This window comes from Megalobrama amblycephala, linkage group LG3 (genome assembly GCF_018812025.1).
Source record: "Megalobrama amblycephala isolate DHTTF-2021 linkage group LG3, ASM1881202v1, whole genome shotgun sequence".
NCBI classification, from domain to species: Eukaryota; Metazoa; Chordata; class Actinopteri; order Cypriniformes; family Xenocyprididae; genus Megalobrama; species Megalobrama amblycephala.
Window position 1 is genome coordinate 58,181,174 of NC_063046.1, and position 20,586 is coordinate 58,201,759.

The 20,586-nt window shown below is 40.8% G+C and overlaps 2 protein-coding genes across 2 annotated transcripts; both read left to right on the top strand.

Moving 5' to 3' along the window:
- Positions 1–547: 547 nt before the first annotated feature.
- Positions 548–14,109, top strand: bco1 (beta-carotene oxygenase 1). The gene is made up of 11 exons (XM_048186216.1): positions 548–755; positions 2,274–2,402; positions 2,694–2,823; positions 4,402–4,549; positions 4,675–4,816; positions 5,817–6,037; positions 6,157–6,408; positions 12,745–12,847; positions 13,220–13,314; positions 13,420–13,531; positions 13,686–14,109. The coding sequence occupies exons 1-11, from the start codon at positions 692–694 to the stop codon at positions 13,838–13,840; spliced, it is 1,551 nt and encodes a 516-aa protein (XP_048042173.1). The 5' UTR covers positions 548–691; the 3' UTR covers positions 13,841–14,109.
- An 891-nt stretch (positions 14,110–15,000) lies between these two features.
- Positions 15,001–20,477, top strand: bola3 (bolA family member 3). Its single transcript, XM_048186218.1, has 4 exons — positions 15,001–15,161; positions 15,348–15,477; positions 15,553–15,641; positions 19,920–20,477. The coding sequence occupies exons 1-4, from the start codon at positions 15,132–15,134 to the stop codon at positions 19,983–19,985; spliced, it is 315 nt and encodes a 104-aa protein (XP_048042175.1). The 5' UTR covers positions 15,001–15,131; the 3' UTR covers positions 19,986–20,477.
- Positions 20,478–20,586: the final 109 nt, after the last annotated feature.

Sequence of the window (20,586 nt, forward strand, 5' to 3'; positions counted from 1 at the left end):
CAACCGATGGACTGACAACAAGGTTCAGACTTTATTAAGCTTATATGTGGAAGACAAAATCCAGTGGGAACTGTAAAGTTGTGTGCAGTCCTTCTTCACCGGACTAATTTTAACTAATCTTCACGGTGATGGAAATGCAGACAGCAACAGGTCTGAGGGAAAAACGTTTCTGGGACAAATTGTTCCGGGTAATTTAGATGGACATGCATCTTTAGTAGTAAAATATGTCACAAGATCTCAACATGTTGTCCTCCCTGAGCCAACTCACCTCATATGACTCCATATGACGGGATATTTTGTCTTCATCCTATTCATCTAAATATAAATTGATAACAGCAATTATTATTTTTTTTCCCCTTCCATATATTGTATATTGTTTTCTTCCATTAGCCTAAATATTCTGCAGCTGTCATGTTTTTCTTTTTTCCCCCCATTTACAGTATAGGTCAGACTGACCTGCTTATCTCTGATCTCTGTATTTGAATAAATACAATTTGTACTTGTTTACATTTTAAGAACAATCATGAGGAGATAAGATTAAGAGTAACAGGTTGTAAGCATGAGTCTATTCCTGTAATGATGAGAGGCGGAGTCTTCATCTTCCTGAAGCTTTATAGACAGTTTGTGTTCGAACACTGATCTTAATGCCACTCTTAACTTCTTTGGAGAAACTTTGGACAACGCAGGAAAGATGCAATACGACTATGGTAAAAACAAGGAAGAACATCCGGAGCCCATCAAAGCTGAAGTAAAAGGTAGGTGGAGAAAATACGTTGCCAAATAGCACGCGCTTGTAGTGAATCGCTGCTGTGTGTTTGATGATAAAACAAGCAGTCTAAAACAAATTGGGCGCAGCACGATACATGCATGCCTTCTGACGAGTTTCATGTATTTTTCATGGCAGCACGTCTGAGGTAAAGCACTGTGATAATGTAAACATTAACCTACGGCTTTCACGATATGTGCTTAAATTTCTTCCTCTGTTCATAATGTCAGAGAAATAACAAGTAACCTACACAACGCTACGTTAGCCTACACAAGAAATTACCAAAAACTGATCCAAATGCACAATTTTGTATGTCATATTTAAAGCCAGTAAAATTTTTGCTACAAAATACGAAATGGCTCACTTTTGTTTAACTTTCCTTGTAGCTTATGATTATTTTGACCAAATCAAGTACATTGTTAAAATAGCCTATATTCATATTGCAGATGAAATAATTTGATCATTTAAAATATAGCAGAAATTCTCATACAAGCACATTAATTTTTGAGTCATTTTTTTCTTTTATAGCACCATGTTTAGTTCAGGTGGAATGAAACTCTATATGCTTCTTCTTAATTCTTAAACAGAATTTCTCTTGATTTTGTGTGAACTTTGGTCAAAATTAAAATCTCATATTATGAGCATATATATATATATATATATATATATATATATATATATATATATATATATATATATATTTTCCATGAAAATGCTGTATATTTTTTCCTTGGAACATCCAGTAAGTTTATTATTATTATTATTATTATTATTATTATTATTTTTATAAATAACATTTATTAAAGATAGAGTTGTGGATCCCTTGTGCATTGTAAATCTCATTGCTTTGAGGCAATGCAAGCACATAAAAGTACATGTGAATGATCAGCTCTCCCCACCTTTAAAGCAACCTGAAACATGGAGTTTTATTAAAACCTGAAATGATTACATGTAAACACGAGCATGTGGAATACTATCTCTGAGGCAATGCTTTTGGGGTTGGGCTGGACGCAGCATGATCTTCAGTAATAACTGATTTACCATTTACCATTATACCTGAAAATGAATTAAAAAACCCCACATGGAAATACAAACAAATGACCATTAAATGGCCTACATAAAATAATGCAAACACACTTTATGGATTTAATCTCACTTAATTTACCAGTGTCTTTGCTGCTGACATTCAATGATCAAATTAAACAATATCACCGTAAAAAAGACAGACGATATTAGTGTAATCATAATACTGTATTTCAGTAGTAAACCAGAATAGTGCACAACTTGAGCAGAAGTGTACATTACAGAATTTAGGTGCCTTAAGGAGTGTCTTGATTTGTGTTCTGGTTAAGTGCTTGTGGAGGAGGTCTTTAGCAGTTGTCTCTTTGTGAAGGCTTCATTATGAGCGTTATGAGCTTAATAACAGATGGTTTGGAACGAGAAGTGGCCATAATCAGTTAATTAGACCAAACTGCTCCAGTTTAAACATGTTTCATCATCTCTGCAGGCTTGGTTCCTGAATGGCTGCAGGGTACACTTATACGCAACGGACCCGGCCTTTTCTCTGTGGGAGAGACGTCATACAACCATTGGTTCGATGGAATGGCGCTTTTGCACAATTTCACAATTAATAAAGGTATTTATTTTATTACCTACTAGTGAAAGCCTATGGTATGTTGCAAACATTTTATCTGAAAACCGGCTGCACAGTTTCATCAGTTCTTGTCTCACCCACCCTAAAAAATGTTGGGTTGTTTCAACCCAAATTTGGGACAAACCCAACTGTAAAAATGTAATTTTGACCCAAATTTGGGTTGAAACTACCCAGCATTTTAAGCGTGCATCCTTATATTTGGGTTTGTACTGTAATAGACTTTTGTTACCTCAGTGCTCCACATGAATGTTTTGACGATTGTTTAATTTTCAGGAGAGGTTACGTACAGGAGCAAATATCTTCGAGGCGACACCTACAACTCCAACATGCATGCCAACAGAATAGTGGTGTCAGAGATGGGGACCATGGCGTACCCTGACCCATGCAAAAATATATTCTCCAAGTAAGCAACTTAACTGCCACTGACACAGAAAGAATCATGTATTTATCACAAAATGATTCTTCAATGGAAAGTTGCAATGCATCAAACCTAAATGGAAAGAAAACTCACCTCAATTATTGTTTAGTGGTATTTTATCTTTAATTTAAGGGGGACCTATAATGCCCCTTTTACAAGATGTAATATAAGTCTTTGGTGTCCCCAGAATGTGTCTGTGAAGTTTCAGCTCAAAATACCCCACAGATCATTTATTATATCTTGTCAAATTTGCTCCTATTTGGGTGTGAGCAAAAACATGATCCTCATTTTGGCTGTGTGAGATTCTCCAGCTTTGTTGTTGTTGAGCAACTGAAATATGAGCTGTTAAAGCTCCGCCCTCTTCTGGAAAGGGGACCGGGAGCAGCAGCTCATTTGCATTTAAAGGGACAAACACAAAAACAGTGTGTTTTTGCTCACACCCAAATAGGGGCAAATTTGACAAGCTATAATAAATGATCTGTGGGGTATTTTGAGCTGAAACTTCACAGACACATTCAGGGGACTCCAGAGACTTATATTACATCTTGTAAAAGGGGCATTATAGGTCCCCTTTAAAGGGTTAGTTCACCCAAAAATGAAAATTCTGTCATTTATTACTCACCCTTATGCCGTTCCACACCCGTAAGACCTTTGTTAATCTTTGGAACACAAATTAAGATATTTTAGTTGAAATCCGACGGCTCCGTGAGGGAGCAATGACATTTCCTCTCTCAAGATCCATAAAGGTACTAAAAACATATTTAAATCGGTTCATGTGAGTACCATGGTTCAGTATTAATATTATAAAGTGACGAGAATATTTTTGGAGCGCCAAAAAAACAAAATAACGACTTATTTAGTGATGGCCGATTTCAAAACACTGCTTCAGAAAGATTCGGAGCACAAATGAATCAGTGTATCGAATCTGCTGTTCGGAGCGCCAAAGTCACGTGATTTCAGCCGTTGGCAGTTTGACACGCGATCTGAATCATGATTCGACACACTGATTCATTTGTGCTCCGATGCTTCATGAAGCAGTGTTTTGAAATCTGCCATCACTATATAGTTGTTATTTTGTTTTTTTTGGCGCACCAAAAATATTCTCGTAATTTTACAATACTAATATTGAACCACTGTACTCAAATGAACTGATTTAAATATGTTTTTAGTACCTTTATGGATCTTGAGAGAGGAAATGTCATTGCTGGCTATGGAGGCCTCACTGAACCATCGGATTTCAACAAAAATATCTTAATTTGTGTTCCAAAGATGAACGAAGGTCTTACAGGTGTGGAACGGCATGAGGGTGAGTAATAAATGACAGAATTTTCATTTTTGGGTGAACTAACCCTTTAAGCACTTTTATGAATCACACTCAAACTAACCCATGTAACCAAGAATTGAAATAAAACCTATTAACACGAAACAATCAGCTCAAATTCAAAGGTTTGTCGGATGTTAAATAATAAAATGTCAAATTTGTTGTTTGGTGTTTGTATGGATGGATGGATGTATAAGCATATTGTGATTTGTGAATGAATTGTTCTTTTTAACTCTTTTCAGAGTGATCACCTTCCTCAGCCACACCATCCCAGACTTCACTGACAACTGTGCCAATAACATAATCAAATATGGAAATGACTACCATGCTACATCTGAAACCAATTATATTCGTAAAATTGACCCCATTACCCTAGAGACTCAAGACAAGGTAAAAAATTACTGCTTGTAAAAATATCTACTCCAGTCATGTTGGCACAAGCTGATTGACAAAAATCTGCTAGCAGATTTTTTACATGTTCTCAGAGAATATTATTGTTGCTTTATTCGCTCTAGGTGGACTACCTAAAATACCTTCCTGTAAATATTGTGGCATCACATACGCATTATGATAAAGAGGGAAACAGCTACAGTATGGGAACATGCATTGCAGAGAAGGGCAAGACCAAGTACACTTTGTTCAAGGTTGCAGGAGGAAGTAAGTGTGCTGCCATTATTTCTGGTTCATACACAGTAAAATCCCAAGAGTTAAATCAACTCTGCTCAGAGTACATATGGTCTCTCTCTAAATATTGTTAAAGTAACACTGTAGCAGAGTTAAAGTTAATGAGATAATTAAGCAATTAATAAGGCTGTGACTGAAGTCAGTTGTAGTTCTTGTGTTTCTCTTTTCTTCAGTTATTCTGCTTGTTAACAGCAGGTGTTCATCACTAATGCACAATCATCACTTAATTAATTGCTTAATTATCTCCTTAACTTTAACTCTGCTTCAGTGTTATTTTAACACCATTATGGAGGGGCCATATGTACTCTGAGCAGAGTTGATACAACTCTGGAGATTTTGCTGTGTAATGTAATGTAAAGTATAAATATAAATATGTTATGTAAATATGTTCGGCGCGCTTCCCTCTCAATAACAAAATAAACACACAACAAAAACAACAGCGGTGAGAAAAGGGCAGTTAAGAAAGCATCTTAGTGATGTGAATGTTTGTTCACGTTTTTACTCGTGTCTGACCTTGATGGACTGAACAGAAGAAATTAACTGGAGAAGACTACCATGTCAAAGAAGGCGGAGCCTTAGAGCCACACCCACCTATTATGTACTTGCCATGGACCAATGGTAGTTCAAAGGCAATTCGAAAACTCGCCCGAAACTTGTTCGAAATTCAAAAATTGTTCAAAATCACACCAGTTCGTTCTTTGATTCTGCTTGATGTATTTTAGGGCCTTAAAACACAAAACAACACCCTACAAATAAAAAAAAAAAAGACTATGTAAATTATATTAAATGAATTATACCTTCAAGAAAATATTTGCAATTGGTTTGTAAAAGGTGCCTTAATGCATGTTTAGGCAGTTTTTGTTGCTTTTACGTTTTGATCGGCACTTGCCAGCATTTGGAGTGCTTCGAAAACGTTAAATAATTACTACCAGAATAAAAACTACCAACCCTCAACAATTGTGTCTTAAATCAGGTAGGGCAGACGGGTCTCCACCACTGAAAAGCGCTGAGGTCGTGTGCACCGTGCCCTGCCGCTCCCTCCTCACGCCCAGTTATTACCACAGCTTTGGCATGACTGACAACTACTTCGTCTTTATCGAACAGCCCTTGAAGCTGGATATCCTCAAAATGGCCACAGCCTACCTGAGGGGGGTCAGCTGGGCCAGCTGCATGAAATTCCACCCTGAAGACAGCGTAAGGACAAACTCTGTCAGATCTTTGAATGCACGTCTGGACACGCGTCTGTCAGCTGGACAATGTTAGTGTTTTAGTTCGCATCTCTAAACTCTCCTTTTACCCTTTATATTCATCAGACCCTGATTCATCTTATTGACCGAAAGACAAAGAAGGAAGTTGGGACCAAATTCTACACTGGTGCGATGGCTGTCTACCATCACGTCAATGCTTTTGAAGATGATGGGCATGTTGTTTTCGATGTGATCGCCTATGATGACAACAGCTTGTATGATATGTTTTATCTGGACAAGCTGAAGGAGCATATGGGCAAAAATACTTTGTACTGCAAGCCCAAGTGCAGAAGATTTGTGTTGCCACTCAGCGACAAGGTATGTTATGTTGTGTATTCATGCTTGTCAAACTTTCTGGTCGGGGTTAGTTTTTAAGTTGCCGTGTAAACACTGCTATTTCCATTAAAGGTGCAATATGTTAAATTTTCTGCCCGCTAGAGGTCACTAGAGGCCTATTCAAAACAAAGGCGTAGCTTGATGACGCCAGGTTTGAGCGTGGAATCTTGGGACATGTGGTCTCCACCTCAACAGCCGATGGAAAATAATCGGGATAAGACTCAGGAAGAAATCATGTTCATGGATGTGATTATTAATGTTACTGTAGTATGAAGCAGAGCAGGACCGAGTGTTGTGGAGCTGAACGAGGCCGCTGGAGCGATTGCGCAACACACACCTCATGAGCAGCAGAAATTTTTATTATGACACAGTCGCTGGCGCCGCTTACGCTTTTCCGGTTATGAGTATGAGGTAACACAGCTCTGTTTATCATATTAGATACATTTGAGTGTGTTGAAAATGATGTTACAACGTTACTCTGTGCGTTCGCTCGGCGGCTGCTGTGAGACACTGTTACACACTGCAGTAAGATAGATCGATTTTACAATATCATATTAAATGCTGGATGGCTTGAGTTGATAAATGGCATGCAATTAATTTTAAAACGTATTGTATGATGGAGAAAATACTGTATTACTGTTACTAAAAATAAATCTGCATCTGATTATGCTATGTTAGCTATTTGACAAAATAGTGTTTTTCTCTGAGGCATGGTAAAGCATGGTACTCGCAAAAAATCAAGAAAATTAGATTTAAACAATAAGACTAAATGTGTTGAGCTATACAACAATAATTTGTTCCCTTTCAAGGGAACTCGCGCTGCGTAAATTGCTATGGGAATGCCTCTGCGTGATGTCGTCGTGAAGCACGTATGCAATCTGTCCAATCAGGAGACGGAATGTCATAGGCGGGTGACGTCACTGACCAGGAACCATAAAGCCAGCCCGGACACGCTGTCATTCAGCTTCTGTGACTTCAGCAAGCGCTACGTGTGATCTGTCTGTCCTATTTACTGTTGTCTGTCTTACACGAGTGTGTTACTATGTCGAGCGAACAACATTTCAGGAAGTGTTTGCACCCTTGTTCGCGTTTTATCCCGGACAGGGACTCGCATGAAATGTGTGTTGTTTGTATGGGAGTGCAGCATGCCCAGGCAGCTCTCGAGGGGGCTGCCTGCGTGCATTGTGAGAAGCTACCACTGAGAACGCTGCGCTCTCGCCGGGCTCTCTTCGAGGAGAGTGGCTTGGTTCGCGCTCCCCAGGGCTCGGGTCCTGCTTCTGTTGAGGCAGGGCGGCGCCTTATGTCCTGGGGTTCGCAGATGGATGTAGCAGAGGGGTTAGAGATGGGCCATGCCTTATCTCTGCCCTCACCTGCTGCATCCGGTAGTGTATCCATTCGGAGGCAGGAAGCACGCATTGCGGTTTCTTCTGCTCCGGTGGATACAGTCACGTTAATGGTGTCTAGTTCTGAGGAGCTAGATGTTGTTAGCGTGGCAACGGGAGAATCTGAAGATTCGCCACTTCAGTCTCCCGCGAGCGAGGAGCTCATGGAGGTGCTTTCTCGTGCTTTTGCCAAGTTGAACATCGATTGGCCAGCCGAAAAGCAAGAGCAGACGGTGAGAAGCAAGCTCGATGAACGCTTCTTGCCATCCAGGGGTGAGTTTCCCGAAAGCATCGTTGGTAAACCATGGTCGTAAGTCCCATTGAACTCTATTGGTAACGACGGAACTTGCGACCATAGTTCGCTTTGGGAAACGCACCCCAGGTCTGCTCAGCCTCCACGTCGGGCATTACCATTTTTTTCCGACCTCCACACTGAGGTGTCGAGGTCGTGGAAGAGACCGGTATCTACCGGTGATAGCCCAGCAATGTGGCAGGGATGAGGAGACACGGGTATGGGGCGTTGCCTAGAGCGGAGGAGATGCTTGCGAGCCATCTCTCTCCGCAGGGGGCATCGTCCATCAAAGCCCCGACGTTGCCCACTAAGCCGCTCAAGACCACTGCAGCGCTACTGGGCAAAGCGTACTCAGCAGCAGGTCAGGCTGCTGCATGCTTGCATACCATGTCCATCATGCAAGCATACCAAGCCAACCTGCTGAAGGATTTGGGGCAAAGTGACGAAGTGGGGGCGGATCTCATCCAACAGTTGCGTCTCACTGCCGATCTCGCTCTCCGTGCCACTAAGGAGACGGCCAAGTCAGTGGGCTGTTCTATGGCAGCCCTTGTGGCCACGGAGCGGCACTTATGGCTTAATCTCACCGAGATTAAGGATAAGGACAAGACGTTTCTCTTGGACGCCCCACTCGATCCTTCCAACCTGTTCGGTGATGCTATCTCCACCGTCACCGACAGTTTCCAAGAGGCCAAGAAACAGTCTGCGGCCTTGCAGCAGTTTCGTCCTCAGGGCCCAAATCCCCTCTGCTGCTGGGCGAGAGCAGCAGAGACCGAGTACGAGCTCCTCGCAGCACAGACAACACCAGAAGCAGAGTGTTGCTACCCGTACTCCCCCTCCGAGGAGCTGGGAGACGGGACAGCGCTCGCAGGTGAAGTCCTCGAAGGGTAAGATGGATCTGAGGGCCGTCATTACTGCTAAGAGGGCTTTGTCTAAGAAATCCTGACGCCAGGTCAGTCAGGATTCTGAGGGCGGTCCCCTCCGGAGGCAGACAGTGTCCACCTCATTATACGGTGCCTGTGTGTCTTCGGTGCCCTCAGGAGGGCGCTCTGCTAACCCCGCCGCAATGTCGGGGTGCAGTAGTTCCCTGCGTGTCACCCGAGGGTGGCGCGCTCTCTCTGCGGCCACGCCAGTTGTTCCCTGCTGGTCCGCCGCTTCAGGGCACTGTGCTGGGTGCTCATGTTCCACCAGAGGCCAGCCTCGAGAGGCTGGTTCCCTTAGTAGATTTTTTGTCAGAGTGGAAAAATCTGTCAAAAGTATCTCAGTGGGTCCTGCGAACTATAAAAGAAGGGTATGCGATTCAGTTCAGAACACGCCCACCCCAATTCAACGGGGTTTTAACCACGGTGGTAAACCCCGAGCAGGCTCTGGTGCTGGCACAGGAAGTGCAAACACTCTTGCGAAAGGAGGCTATAGAAAGGGTCCCTCCTCCCAGCAGGGAGTCAGGCTATTACAGCCGTTACTTCATTGTGCCAAAGAAAGACGGGGGATTGCATCCAATTTTAGATCTGCAACAATTAAATCGAACTGTAGCAAGGCTCAAGTTCAAAATGCTGACAATAAAGCATGTCGTGTCACAAATCAGATCCGAGGACTGGTTTGTGACTATAGATCTAAAGGACGCATACTTCCATGTATCAATCCTCCCGCATCACAGAGAATTCCTGAGGTTTGCTTTCGGGTGCGAAGCATACCAATATCGGGTTCTCCCCTTTGGCCTGGCACTGTCACCCCGCACTTTCACCAAATGTGTAGACGTGGCTCTGACGCCCTTGCGTATGCAGGGCATCCGCATTCTGAACTACATAGACGATTGGTTGATTCTCGCTCAATCAGAGCAGATGGCGGTTCAACATCGAGATGTTGTTCTCGCTCACATGAGAAAGTTGGGGTTGAGACTAAACGCGAAGAAAAGTGTGCTTTCTCCAGCTCAGAGAACCACTTATCTAGGCGTGGTATGGGATTCAGTGATTATGAGAGCCCGTTTATCTCCGGCTCGAATAACATCAATCCTCAATACCGTCTCAGACATAAAGCTAGGCCAGTCACTCACTGTGAAACAGTTTCAGAGACTGTTAGGTCTGATGGCAGCAGCGTCCAAGTTGATACCTTTTGGCCTGCTGAACATAAGACCACTGCAGTGGTGGCTCAAAACCAAGTGGTTCTCACCGAGGGGGAATTTATTTCATATGATCAAAGTCACGCAGCGCTGTTTACGTGCTCTGAACATATGGAAGCAACCTTGGTTTCTATCCCAGGGACCTGTGCTGGGGGCTCTCAGTCGTCGCGTCACGCTAACGACAGATGCATCCCTCACGGGCTGGGGGGCGATCATGAGTGGTCGCTCGACATGGGGTCTGTGGCAGGACCATCATCTCACATGGCACATAAATTGTCTAGAAATGATGGCGGTATTTCTAGCACTGAGATGCTTCCTCCCAGATCTCAGAGACCAACATGTGTTAGTTCGATCAGACAACACATTGGTAGTCTCATATATAAATCACCAGGGGGGTCTGAGATCACGCCCGCTCTACAAGCTGGCGAATCAGATTCTCCTGTGGTCCCAAGGGAAACTGCTGTCCCTCAGAGCAGTATATATCCCAGGGTACATGAATGTGGGAGCAGACATCCTGTTGTGGCAGGGGCCGAGGCCCGGGGAATGGAGACTTCATCCGGATGTGGTGAAGCTCATATGGGAGAACTACGGCAAAGCCCAAGTGGATCTGTTTGCGTCTCGAGAGACGAATCACTGTCCACTGTGGTTCTCAATGACAAACCCAGCACCTCTTGGGCTGGATGCTATGGTACAGCCGTGGCCGAGGCTACCGCTGTACGCATTTCCCCCGATCGCTCTGCTCCCAGGAGTTCTGGAGAGAGAACTGAGGTTGTTGAGACCATACTCCAGTCCAGAGCTCCATCCACGAGGAAACTTTACGCCTTGAAGTGGAAATTATTCACTTCTTGGTGTGAAAATCATCAGTGGGATCCAGTTAACTGCCCGGTTAGCGCGGTGCTGGAGTTCCTACAGGATAGATTTTCTGCAGGGTTATCCCCCTCCACGCTGAAGGTGTATGTGGCGGCCTTAGCTGCTTACCACGCTCCTTTAAGTGGGGTATCTTTGGGGAGACACCCGCTCATTACACGTTTCCTTCGTGGCACTTTGAGGCTTAGACCTGCAGTACGCACGAGAGTTCCTAAATGGGATTTGGCCATTGTATTACAGGGCCTATCTATGGCCCCCTTCGAGCCCTTCGAAGAGGTGGCAGAGAAATTTCTAACACTAAAGACAGTGTTTATCCTTATCATTTCGTCTCTCAAAAGAATTGGGGACATTCAAGCCCTGTCGGTTGCTCCATCGTGCTTGGAATTTGCGCCTGGAAATGTGAAGGCGTTTTTACATCCTAAGCCTGGATATGTTCCTAAGGTTCTCACTAATACTGCGAGACCTATAGTACTGTAGGCCTTCTGTCCTCCTCCATTTACGTCATCGGACCAGGAAATGCTTAATCTGCTATGTCCAGTACGGGCATTGGATGTGTATGTCCACAGAGCTGCCATGTGGAGAAAAGCTGAACAGCTATTTGTATGTTTTGGTGCACCTAGGAAAGGTCTACCAGCATCTAAGCAGAGAATGAGCAAGTGGGTGGTTGAGGCTATCTCACTTGCTTATGAGTCGGTTGGACAGCCTTCACCATTGGCTGTCCAGGCTCACTTAACCAGGAGTATGGCTGCCTCCAAGGCTTTTATTTCAGGGGTTTCCCTTAATGACATTTGTGATGCGGCAGGCTGGTCCTCACCGCACACTTTTGTTAAGTTCTATGAACTAGACCTCTGCTCCACTCCAGGAGCTCAAGTGCTACTGTGAACTGTGCGCCTCGGCCTCACATGATCGGTTACTTGTTCCTATGGCAGCGTTGGTATGGCGTTCCCATAGCGATTTATGCAGCGCGAGTTCCCTTGAAAGGGAATGTCTCGGTTATGTATATAACCTTAGTTCCCTGAATAGGGAACGAGACGCTGCGTATCCTTGCCATACTCCCTGCATGCCCGAAAGCGACTTGCTTCAGACTTTGAGAGGCTGAATGACAGCGTGTCCGAGCTGGCTTTATGGTTCCTGGTCAGTGACGTCACCCGCCTATGACATTCCGTCTCCTGATTGGACAGATTGCATACGTGCTTCACGACGACATCACGCAGAGGCGTTCCCATAGCGATTTACGCAGCTTCTCGTTCCCTATTCAGGGAACTAAGGTTATATACATAACCGAGACGTTTTCTGTTTATAAACGTAACCAAACAGTTGTTCTCTTGCCTATTAAAACATGTAAATATTAAAGTGTCTTTGGTGTTTCCATGGTTTCTACAAAATAAAACCGGAAACCGAGGGTAACGCGGGTATGACGCAATTGACAGGCGACTCCTCACACGTCCCGGAATCTTGATAAAAATTGCAATTTTCTCACGATTTACATTTGGGATATTGTAAGTACTCAAGTGAAAAAATATATAACACTGGCCTAGTGGTTTTTGGATATTTTACTGCAAAATTCTTACATATTGCACCTTTAATGGAAATCTACTTTTATGTTGTACTCAAAGCATCTAATTATAGACAATGAATATCATATTTTCTTTCTTACTCAGGGTGAGACAGGTGAAGATCTGGTGAAACTTAAATACACAACAGCAAGTGCTGTGAAGGAGAAGGATGGGAAAGTTCTGTGTCAGGGAGAGGTGCTCTGTGATGGTAAGATAATGACACCAGGGTGACTTTATTCCACACTCTTTTTTATATATATATATAAAAATAAGATTTTTAATGTTTTTTTTAATGTTTTTAATCTTAATAAATTCAGATAACACTTAAGCAAAACATGGTCAGGTCAAAGTGTCTGAATAATTTTTGGTTTGACTGTATATATACAAACATAAAAAAGTAAGCAGAACAGTCAACATTTTAGAATTCTATGAACAATTTAGAAATCTGTGTGCGCATGTGTGTGCGAGCGTCGTATATGTCTGTCGTTCTATCTATCATTCTGTCTGTCTGTCTGTCTGACAGTTTTATTTGTTACTTTTTTAAACCTCTTCTACCTCTAAACTGATGTATTGCATTCAGGCGTGGAACTTCCAAGAATTAATTACAATTTCAATGGAAAGAAGTACAGATATTCTTACATGTGTTGTGTGGACATCTCCCCAGTGGCCACAAAGGTACTGATCTATTTCATACATTTATGTACTTGGCATTTTATTAGTAAATGCATCCTGTAATGCATCCCTAGCAACTCAGTTCTGAGCACTGACCATTTTTTACAGATTGTAAAGTTTGATGCTGAAACAAAGCAGCAGATTGAGTGGACTGGAGAGGACTGTTTCGCATCAGAGCCTGTTTTCATTCCCAGACCTGATGCAGTCGATGAAGATGATGGTTAGTTACTCTTTCATAATAATTTGAAGTAGATATGAGTCACCTTCAGCTGTGGTTGACCAGTCTCAGAAAATGTATGATTTTTTTTTTTCTTTTTTTTTTAATGATTTATACATTTTTAACTCAACTAGTCTCTTTTTTTCTTCATTTTTAGGTGTAGTCCTGACAGTTGTCATAAACTCCAAACCAAAGGAGGGTGGCTTTCTGCTGCTGCTTGATGGCAAGTCTTTCAAAGAAGTTGCCCGGGCTTGTGTAGATGTAGATTTTCACATGGACATGCACGGCTACTTCATACCAGACAGTAGTTAAGAGGTTCCTGTCTGCCAACTGTCTAATGACAGGGATGGATAATGTCCTGTAAATGTTGATATTTTGATGATCTGGTTACAAAAATATACTGTATTAACAGCTGTACAGTATTTCTACACATCGTGCTTTGTTTGCTTGTTTGTGAAAAATATACATGTAAAAAGATTTACTGTTTGAAAGGTCATTAATTGCATTTAGTAATATCAAACAAATGTGTGAACTGTCTTTTTTTCTTACATAAAACAATCATAAATTGAAGTTATTATTCTGTAATCATGGTGCTAGCCTGTGTTTGAATTGGGTCAAAACTTTGAGGACCGGGGTGGTTAAAAATACTGTATATTGAAAAATACAAGGTTACACCATATTCGTACCATGCAAATGGCTTTAAGTCATGTGGTGTTTGTTGAGCTAAAAATCTCACCTTATATGGAAAAAAAACAAAACAATAGATTGGCAGTCCCGTCTTTATTTTCTTAAATCATGTACGAAACCAATAAAAAGTCTGAACTCTCCTACTTATAACACACACACACACACACACACACACACACACACACACACACACACACATTATAATTTATTTTTTTATTATTATTATTATTATTATTATTTTTCAGGATTATTTGATGAATAGAAAGTTTAAAAGAACAGCATTTATCTGAAATAGAAAGCTTTTGTAACATTATACACTGCCGTTCAAAAGTTTGGGGTCAGAAATTAAAGAAATGAACACTTTTATTCAGCAAGGATGCATTAAACTGATCAAAAGTGACAGTATAGAAATTTATAATGTTGCAAAAGCTTTATATTTCAGATAAATGCTGTTCTTTTGAACTTTCTATTTATCAAATAATCCTGAAAAAATACTGTACACAACTGATTTCAACACTGATAATAATAAATTTTTCTTGAGCAGCATATCCGAATTATTTCTGAAGGATCATGTGACACTGAAGACCTTCAAACATAATAATAATTATTACTAAATATAATAATAACACACAAAAAAAACACAAAAAACATAAATGTATTGTCCCCATCAGCAATCTAGTCTGAACCAGACAGTGTGAATCTTTTAGGGAATCGATTAAAAAAGATTCGATTCAATAGGACGATTCAAACCCCCCGCCATTAACAGTTGGATCACCAGGGGGCGCCAGAGATGAGAACATGAACGTGGTGACGACATATTCCTGGGACAGGGACATGAATTTGTCAAGTGTGTTTTCATAAGCTATATTTATATTTGATCATACTTTGATGAATTGAGGAACTGTCTGACACCAACATGTCTCTGCTCAGAGCCATCAGATACAACGTAAATATGAATCTTGTCTTTGCTTTCATTTTAACCCGTAGCCTGTATTTTGCTTGCGATGACAGTTACAGTACATGTGAGAGATCCGTTGGTGAACCCAAGCTAAAGTTGCACTGTCACCTTGTCAAAACGCAGACATAATGTCATATTGTAATCGTTTACCGTCATGTTTCCGTGTGTCTTTAGACTCAAACGGTGTGTAGAAATGTAATCGCGCGGTCTTGGTCGAGTCTGACCGATGGAGAGGAGCGAATCACACAGGTGCTGAAGGAGAAGTTTCCTCACGCTTCGGCGCTCAAGGTTGTGGATATATCAGGTGAGGCAGCAGATCTGACTTGTGTTACTTTAGACAGTTAGTTAATGTGCAGTAATATAATTGGGTTCATTTCAGGAGGCTGTGGTGCAATGTACGAAATACACATCGAGTCTGACGAGTTTAGAGGAAAGAGAACAGTGCAACAGCATCAGTTAGTCAATCAGGTGAGTTCAATGGAGTATTCATAATTGGGTTCAGTATAATAGAGCAGTAAACTGTTTGCATCTCTTATATATATATATATATATATATATATATATATATATATATATATATATATATATATATATATATATATATATACACACACACCGATCAGGCATAACATTATGACAGGTGAAGTGAATCACACTGATCATCTCTTCATCATGGCACCTGTTAGTGGGTGGATATATTAGGCAGCAAGTGAACATTTTGTCCTCAAAGTTGATGTGTTAGAAGCAGGAAAAATGGGCAAGCGTAAGGATTTGAGTGAGTTTGACAAGAGCCAAATTGCGATGGCTAGACGACTGGGTCAGAGCATCTCCAAAACTGCAGCTCTTGTGGGGTGTTCCCAGTCTGCAGTGGTCAGTATCTATCAAAAGTGCTCCAAGGAAGGAACAGTGGTGAACCAGCGACAAGGTCATGGACGACCAAGAGTGAAGGCTGGCCCGTGTGGTCCAATCCAACAGACGATCTACTGTAGCTCAGATTGCTCAAGAAGTTAATGCTGGTTCTGATAGAAAGTTGTCAGCATACACAGAGCTGCATAGCTGCAGACCAGTCAGGGTGCCCATGCTGACCCCTGTCCACCGCCGAAAGAGCCAACAGTGGACACGTGAGCATCAGAACTGGACCGCGGAGCAATGGAAGAAGGTGGCCTGGTCTGATGAATCACATGGATGGCCGGGTGCGTGTGCATCGGTTCCCTGGGGAACACATGGCACCAGGATGCACTATGGGAAGAAGGCAAGCCGGCGGAGGCAGTGTGATGCTTTGGGCAATGTTCTGCTGGGAAACCTTGAGTCCTGCCATCCATGTGGATGTTACTTTGACACGTACCACCTACCTAAGCATTGTTGCAGACCATGTACGTCCTTTCATGGAAACGGTATTCCCTGGTGGCTGTGGCCTCTTTCAGCAGGATAATGCTCCTGACACAAAGCAAAAATGGTTCAGGAATGGTTTGAGGAGCACAACAACGAGTTTGAGGTGTTGACTTGACCTCAATCTCAATCCAATCGAGCATCTGTGGGATGTGCTGAACAAACAAGTCCGATCCATGGAGGCTCCACCTCGCAACTTACAGGACTTAAAGGATCTGCTGCTAACATCTTGGTGTTAGACACCACAGCACACCTTCAGGGGTCTAGAGGAGTCCATGCCTCGACGGGTCAGGGCTGTTTTGGCAGCAAAAGGAGGACAAACACAATTTTAGGAAGGTAGTCATAATGTTATGCCTGATCGGTGTATATATTTACTAATTTAATGTGAGGTCATGAAAGCTGCATGCACACTATTTATTTAAAAATCAGAAAATGCTAGTGAATTAATACAATAGTGAGTGTTTTTATTCAACAGTTCAATAAAAATGAAGTTAAAGGACTGACTTTCTTCTGGAACACAAAAGAAGAATATTATAATATATATATATATATATATATATATATATATATATATATATATATATATATATACAGGGCTGGACTGGTAATCTGGCATACCGGGCATTTTCCCGGTGGGCTGATGCACTTTGAGGCCGATAAAAGGTTATTTTTTATTTTATTTTATTTTATTTTTTTAGCCAAGGACTGGCCCATCACGCAGGGACAGCGGCCCATTGGTTTGTCTTCTGAACTGACAGGCCAAAGTGAGAGAGACCTCCCCCTCCCGCGCTGTTTTTTGTTTTTAATTGGAGCGCATGAGAAACTGCAAAAGGCAAATATACCCGCTCACCACTGCCGCCCTATGAATTAGGCCTACTTATGTTTAATATTGCGGAATATAAATCACTTTCTTTCATAAACACTGTTTTTGTATTTTCTATGCTTACAATATTTTATTACACAATCTATAGCTTATTATTTATTTTAGAAACCATATACCCAAGGTAATAAGAAGCATGGTTTTACCTGTGCTCTGTCTACCTTGATCTTACAGTTAAACCATAGTAAAGGGCAATTAAAGGATAATTTAACAAAACAGCTCTAAAGCCTGTATCCCATGGGATAAGGACAAAGCTTTATTTTTTATTTCTTTAAATATGTTTTTTGATATTTTTAATGGTTCTTATGAATTTTAATTGAAGTAAAATGTTATTTCGATGAGAGCATCATGAAAGATAGATATCAGTGTCTTACATAAATTAGGTGTTAACTCTTTAAAAATGTTATTGTTTTAAAGGAGTACCAACCCAAAATGTCTTAATTTACTCACCCTAATGTCATTACAAACATGAATTACTTTCTTTCTGTATAACATAAAAAAATAAAATAATTGGAGTCAAGGGTAGCTTAACCAAAATGGTTTGGTTGACAACATTCTTCAGAATATCTTCTTTTGTGTTTTACAGAAGAGAGAAAGTCATACAGGTTTGGAACAACATGAGATTGAGTAAATGATGACAGGATTTAATAGCATTGAATTTACTTAACGGCATGAAAATCAGTGCTTTACTGCCAAAGTGAATTTCTATGTGACAAAAGTGCAATATTAAATTTGTTAACTGCATTTGTAGTAAATTCAATAATATTCATCATTATTTGTCACTGTCCTTGTTTTATTTAATCATTTATTTACTCCAATTTAAGGCCCTAACCCCAGCAAAAACATTCACAGGGGAACTCGTGGGCCGCATGGGCTGGGTTTGTCCAGGGCCGAATTTTAGCCTCAGTCCAGCCCTATATATATATATATATATATATATATATATATATATATATATATATATATATATATATATATATATACTCTAATATAATATTTTAATATAACACTTTAGTTCACTATTAACAAACTTTTAATTATGAATTTTGCCTCAATTAACTCATATTTACTGCTTATTAATAGTTGTAAGGTAGTTGTTAAGTTCAGGTATTGGGGATGTAAAATATGATCATGCAGAATAAGGCTTTAGTATGTGCTTTATTAGTACTAATAAACAGCCAATATCCTAGTAGTATGCATGCTAATAAACAACTCGTTAATAGTGAAATTGATATGGTAAAACCGACACCATCGTTAAAGCTGCAGTCCGTAACTTTTTTTTGGTTAAAAATTATCCAAAATCAATTTTTGAGCAAGTACATAACCAACCACTGTTCAGTGATAATCTCCTTATCTTGTCTCGATTCACAACGGTAAGCTTGTAATAATGTTTTATATAAGAGCGACCTGGTGGATTTTCGCGGGAAATTTGATCATGCAGCAGTTCCTCTGTGTGTCATTACGTCACGTCCGTAAACAGAAAGGAGTCCAGGCTAGTCTGTTTTATCACGTGAGGACGCAGCTGCTGAAATAATTAAACTTATCATTTTGATGGCGGATTGTAATCCACAAAGGTCCAAATGACAATCATCAGTGACAACTGGAGATTCACCCGTAGTCAAAAAGCAAAAGACTTTGTTTGGACTGTTGAGTGGCTACAGAAATTGAAATCTACAGGTAACGCTAATATACACATAGTCATAGCAATGCTGATGTTGTTAACATTAACAATTTGAGAACAATATAACAGTAATAATAATTTGCACGGTTTGGCATGATCCGAGCTAAGCAATCGTTAGATTTAATCATCATTGGCAGCGTGATTTATTGTAGGCCTAATGCTTTTTTCCTCAGTTGGTCAGAACAAAAGTGCAGACATGTTACTTACTTGTTCAGATGATATTTTCCACTGAAATTCATATATTGGTCATACTTAGAATCTGTGATTCTGAAGTTCAGTATCACACCGATGTGGTGACTGACAGCAAGCATTAGGTTCATCCGCGCTGAGGCACAACGCACGTACAGATAACTGTTCTGCATATGACTGCGATTGCAGGTTTCAAACAGAGATGGCGACAAAGAGGAAAAATCGCCGACTGCAGCTTTAATGTTCATGTCACTGTGTATCAAGGGCTGAGGAAGATCTGGAGCTGAAATTCAGATATGATATTGGACTTTAGTTTCTGACACACACTGTAAGCGGTCGACCAGTGTCAACAGACTGGGCCATCTGACCAATCAGAGCAGAGGAAGCTCTCGGAAAGGAGGGGTTTAAAGGGACCGAATCCTTTATTTAACCGTTTCAGACGCTGTGAGAAAAGAGGTGAAGCTGCAATGGATAATTAAAGTGTGTTTTGATCATGGATGCAGCCTATTGTAGGAGACCAAAATGAGGAACCTTTAAAATACCATAATAAGGGCATTTTAAAGTAGTATTCAATGTAAATTATAATCTGTGGTTTGTGTTTCAACAGGCTCTTAAAGACGAGATCAAAGCCATGCACGGTCTCCGCATATTCACCGATGTTCCTAGAAAGTAGGATATTCTCAGCGTCATTCTCACATCTGCCTACTCACTACAATAATGTATCGCACGCATCTGTCTGTCTCCTTTTGAGCAAAGTTATCACAGTGGCAGGGAAAGATAGATTTTATGAATAAAAGCTGTATAGTTACAAGGTAAGGTTCACGAACGCTGTAAACGCACAAAATAAAAGAATGTAATGTTGTTTTTGCCTATAAATGAGAGTGTGCAAGAAGAAAAAAGGTGTGTGGATTGTTTTAATCTTCAGTTCATTGTTTGCATTGTGTACAATTGCACTTGAAGTAGATTTGTAAGTTATGTTTGTTTTGTTGTTCTGTCATTAGGTCTGTTGATACATTAAATGATGTCACTTCCCTTTCCCTGGCAAACTTGTCACACTAGATTGATTGTATTCAGGGACAAGCAAACCAATTATTTAATTGATTCACTGCTTGTACTTTTTAAATGACCAAATCCGTAGGTTCTACATAAACCATTTTCACCACTAGATGTCATTTTTGTGTTTTTTTTTTAAAGATAGAAAGCATTAAAAGTGATATTTTAAATTGTATCTCCATTTGAACTTATGAACTAATTCTTATGAAATGAATGTCCTC